Source organism: Bison bison, unplaced genomic scaffold (assembly GCF_000754665.1).
Source record: "Bison bison bison isolate TAMUID 2011002044 unplaced genomic scaffold, Bison_UMD1.0 scf7180017864035, whole genome shotgun sequence".
Lineage (NCBI taxonomy): Eukaryota > Metazoa > Chordata > Mammalia > Artiodactyla > Bovidae > Bison > Bison bison.
The window spans coordinates 16,093,150-16,098,420 of NW_011494607.1; the positions used below are offsets into that span (position 1 = coordinate 16,093,150).

The window sequence follows — 5,271 nt, forward strand, 5'->3', positions numbered from 1 at the left end:
CCTTCTCCAGTGCATGAAAGTGAAAATTGAAAGTGAAGTCGCTCAGTCATGTCCGACTCTTCGAGACCCCATGGACAGCAGCCTACCAGGCTCCTCTGCCCATGGGATTTTCCAGGCAAGAGTACTGGAGTGTGGTGCCATTGCCTTCTCCATATTATCGCGTAGGTCTCATATATTGCTTTCATTGTTTTTCATTTGTCTTTTTGTCTGCTGCTCTTATTGGGTGATTTCCATTATTCTCCCTTCCAGATCATTTATTCATTTTCTGTATCATTCAGTTTGCTATTGATTGCCTTTAACTTGGCTTTAATCTCAACAAATGAGTTTTCTAGTTTTTCTTGATTCCTTTTTATAGTTAACTTGTTACAGAGATCTGCATTTCTGTTGATAACCTTTCTTAATTCTTCAGTAGTTTTATTACCTCCTTTTTGAACTCAGGGTCTAGTAGACTGGATAAGTTTGTTTCTTTTTTTTTTTTTTTTCTTTTCAGGGGAATTGTCTTGATCTTTTAAATGGGTATGGTCCCTCTTCATTTTACTTACATTTTTCTGACTCTTAATTTAGGAGAAATAGCTATTATCTACTGTGGTCTTAGAGGACTGATTTTATGTAGGAGCATCCCTGGGTAGCCTGCATGAGTCTAATATTTGGTGCGAGGGCTCTTTTTAGTACAGGTGCTTGTCAAGTCTTTTCTCAGTATGTGCTGGCCATTATCCCCTTGATGGGGGTGTGACTGTTATTGTGACCAGTGCTTCCAGTGGATATTGAGCAGGGCCTCCTCTTTGCTCTGTGGTTCTCAGAGCCCTGTTGGGAACAGAGCTGCTCCCCAGTTGTTGAAGTAGAAATCCCCAGATCCATTTCAAAGCTGTGGTATGAGAAAGGCAGGACTGGAGCGCTCCCACTGGGAGAGAAACCACTGCGTAATTCCTCCGCAGAAGCTGCCCACTGGGAGTGCACTCTGTGGTGTTGCCTGTCAGTCATCATGTGGGCTCATGAAGTACACTGTTGGAATTGCCCTTGACCCCTTCTCAGCCATGGGAATGCAGGAAATTGGCCTGGGCTACCCTCAAGCACTGTGCTCACAAAACCACTAGCACAGATCTACAGGCTCAGGTCCCCTGTAGGTAGGCACCTAAACTGTCATGGTCACACACCTGGACCTGCCATGAGAGTTACAGACCCCAGTCCCACCTATATATATGCGTGCCCCCAAAGCTTGCAACTGTTCATGCCAGACCTGCCCCAGCCACAGGAGTGCCAGTAATCTGCTTGTATGTCCAACAGGTGCTGAGCTTGCAAAACCACCAGCATGCCGTAAATCTATAGATCAATCAGCCACTGAGACAGCTCAGATTTCAGCCCCACCTCCAAATGTGGGCATCACTCCAGCTCTTGCATCCTCCCAGAGCTCATAAAGGAAAATCCACACTGCTGTGAGCACACAGAGATTAAAGATGCTCTGGTGGGGCCCTGCCCTTCCCTTCTCTCGAGGGTTACTGTATTAACAGTCGGGCTTCTACAGCAGATTCAGGGTCAATCCTGTGTACACCTCCGAAGCGCACTCCACCTCCTTCAGGCTGTTTCTGCACAGCCAACCCCTGTCCTCTCCCCAGGTCTGTCCCCTGGACCCCAAGTTTCAGCACTCAGCCTGTGATGTCCACTAGCAGACGTGTGTCCTTGGCTGGGGATTGCAGCGAGGTGGACAGGACCATTAGTGCCAATCTCTCTCTGTTCTGCCTGTGGCAGACCAGTTACTACACACTCCTCTGAGTCTCCGAAGCTCTCTTTCCGTCCTGGTTGACATTTCAGCCAATGAAAGGGGTTCCCAGGGTGAAGGAACCTTTCCTCTTTCACGGGTCCTTTCTAAGGGCATAGATCCTGCCCCAACTCCTTTTTCTCTTCCTACCCAGGTTCTTGGTGATCTTTCTTGCAACTTCAGTTGTATGAGTTCTGTCAGCTTTCAGAAGGTATTCTGTGAGAATTACTCCACATGTAGATGCATTTTTGATGTATTTATGAGACGAGATGAACTCCACATCTTTCTTTTCCACCGTCTTGATCTCTGATACAGTTTTTGCCTTCATTTTTTTTCTTCTAAATTAATTTATGTTTTTTCATAAGCTAATCATCCTAGTTTATGTAATTCCTAACTATGTGCAACTCTATAATCAGTAAAAAGGTTTTTGTTTTGTTTCCTCTACATAAAGGCCTACAGCAGTGAATTCTTTGATTTCAAGATATGGATTTCAGGAGCAGCTTCTTTACTGTGAGTTTGATTTAAATTGCATTTCACATAATTAGCTTTTGAATAGACTAAATATAAAACTTAACTAATTATAGTATTTTTACCTCTTTTAATCTTAAAACTTATTAAAATATTTCTAGTTGCTAAGTTTCTCTGTACCATTTTTCATGTATGTGTCTTATCTGTTATATTCACCATTTAGTATTAGGTACCTCAAAAGGAATGGGATTTTTAAAGAAATTGTGTATGTGTATAAAATACTCTGTTGTGTGTATGCATACATAGAGAGATTTAAAATTTTAGGATTAAGAATAATTTTCACTTTGTTCTTACCAATTTTTACTAAATTTTTTTATGAAAGTAAGTGTGTGGGGGCTTCCCTACTGCCTCAGATGGTAAAGAATCTGCCTGCAATACAGGAGACCTGGGTTCAATCCTTGGATCAGGAAGATCCTCTGGAGTAGGAAATAGCAAACCACTCCAGTATTCTTGCCTGGAAAATGCCATGGACAGAGGAGGTAGTTCGTGGGCTATCATCCATGGGGTGTTTGGCTAAAAAAATTTTACAAAAAGCTTATAGCATTAAAAGTATATTCTTAGCATTTAAAAAATAAGTAATTCTCTAAAATAATGTTGGTCCATTGCCTATTTTGTATGTGAAACTTTTTTTTCAAACTTTAAACTTTTTATTTTGTATTGGTGTATAGCCGATTAATAGTGTGGTAGTTTATATGTATATATACGGCTGAGTTCTTTGGCTGTTCATCTGTGAAACTCTTAAGAGGTTTTGAAGGCTTTTTTTTTTTTCCCCTAAGCTTGGCTGGAATAATTTTTTAAAGCAGTGGCTTAATCTTTCAACTCCAGTATCTATGCAAGTATAAGAATTAAAATAAATAATGGAAAAGAAATTAAAATTCAGAACCAAAAGTTTAATTTTTATTCACTACCAAAAGCTTAATTTTTATTCACTATGTTTTTCATAAGACAAATTTAAAATTAAAAATGTGATGTATTTTGGAATCTGCTTAATTGGGTTTGGTGGAATTTCATTATAATGTAAACTTCTTTAAGTAATAACTGATAACTTGATAATTTTGGTCTGAATTTAGCTTGGATTTGTGTTGTACAGTCACACAAAATTTTAAATTATGTGTTTGAAATCTAGACCTTTCTGATATATTCTAATTTACTCAGCAATGGAATTCTGAAATTCATTTTTAAACTAATTTTTATTTCTGTTAAAGGCTAAGTTTCCTGAATCATTTTGTCCCAGGCATCTTTTGAATGCTCTTTTTGGTACACTTAGAAATAACTCCTTCCTATCTGCTTTATCTTTTTTTTAGGGGATTGATATTTAAAACAACAAAGTATGTAGTTAAGTGTTACAGTTTAAATAAAAAGCATAAATTTGGTGTTAATGGCAGCACCAGTAGGTGGCAGAGTTGAAGTTTACGCTATCTGGGTCCATACCCATCCTCTTAACCATGCGTTATACTTCTGTTATAGGTAGGGTTTTAATGTGTTGCTTCAGTTTAAACAGTGGAAGTGTAATAATTTATACAGATTTTCATGGCTTAATTTTTCACTGTTGATTCTAATAGGATCCAGGTGTCTTGATTTTCTAAATACGAGAATATTGAACTTGGTTACACCAGTGATTGTGTATTATCTATTCTGAAAGTGTATAGTCGTCTACTTTTAATCATGAGATAGATAATGGAATGTTTTTCCAAAATAACTCAGACTAAACAGTTCAACATTAATATTAATTAGTTAGAATTACAGTTCAGCATCTGTATCTAGTTGACACATTTTCCTGAATTTATGACATGAGTATTCTCATAAATGGCAGGAAAGTTTTGTCTAAAATATAATGTCTTTATTTAGTATGCAACTTGAATTTTAAATTGCTTTTTCTAAGGATAATAAATAAATGGTGAAATTGTAAAGTGTTTTTGAGATTTTTATCTGCTCTGTCTCTATTTGTTTTTCTTTTAAGCTGTTCTTGAAGAACTTGTTAATGATGGACGCTTACGAGGCACTGTGGTTGGTGGGAGACAGGATAAGGCAGTGTTTATCCCTGACATTTACTCCAGAACACAGAGTACTTGGGTGGATTCTTTTCTCAGGCAGAATGGCTATCTGGGTAAATTTTTTTTTTCTTTAAACAAAAAATCATTTCTAATGTTAAACACATTCTTAGAAAGACTGTATTAACCCTGGGAGTGAGTACACATGTACTTTACTGTTGGCCAGCACACTAAAGTGCTTCTCTTTGAATATGAAAGTAGTCACATTGAAGGTTTTTGTGAGTCATGCAACTGAGTTTAATTCCATAGTCACTGAACAGTTGTAATGTAGAAAAGCCAAAGCTGGTATTGATTATTACCAGCCTTCCAGTAATGTGATACTATATATCAAATACTTCCAGTTCTTTTTAATTCATAAAAAGTAATTGTTTTTATAACATAACTTACGAAGTTGCCTGGTTTACATAATCTTAGAAATACTTTATTGGCTGTCAGTTTTATCATTTTTATTAGTTATCCACTATTTCAGAAACATTGAAATTGTACTAAATTCTGTTTCTGAGGTTCCATTATTTGGATGAAATACATTGATTGAATTTAATCATTAAAACAAGTAGTGCGTGTGTGTGTGTGTGTGTATTAGTCACTCAGTCATGTCTGTCTCTGCTACCCCATGCACTGTAGATGACCAGGCTTCTCTGTCCATGGAATTCTCCAGGCAAGAATACTGGAGTGGGTTGCCATTCCCTTCTCCAGGGGAATCTTCCCAACCCAGAGATCGAATCCAGGTCTCCTGCATTGCAGGCAGATTCTTTACTGCCTGAGCCACTAGAGAAACCCAAGAGATGAGTTACCTAAAAATAGGTAACCTATAAGTCATTAGATGGATAGTTCAGTCGCTCACTCGTGTCCAACTCTTTGCGACCCCATGAATCACAGCACGCCAGGCCTCCCTATCCATCACCAACCCCGGAGTTCACTCAGACTCACATCCAT

The 5,271-nt window shown here is 38.3% G+C and overlaps 1 protein-coding gene across 1 annotated transcript in view; it reads left to right on the top strand.

Annotated features, from left to right (window-relative positions):
• UFL1 (UFM1-specific ligase 1) overlaps positions 1 to 5,271 on the top strand; it is a 67,922-nt gene that overhangs the window by 42,513 nt on the left and 20,138 nt on the right. Inside the window, exons 7-8 of the mRNA XM_010834727.1 lie at positions 2,208 to 2,266; positions 4,245 to 4,391. Of these exons, the coding sequence (XP_010833029.1) occupies positions 2,208 to 2,266; positions 4,245 to 4,391 (206 nt within the window). The remainder of the gene's footprint in view (positions 1 to 2,207; positions 2,267 to 4,244; positions 4,392 to 5,271) is intronic.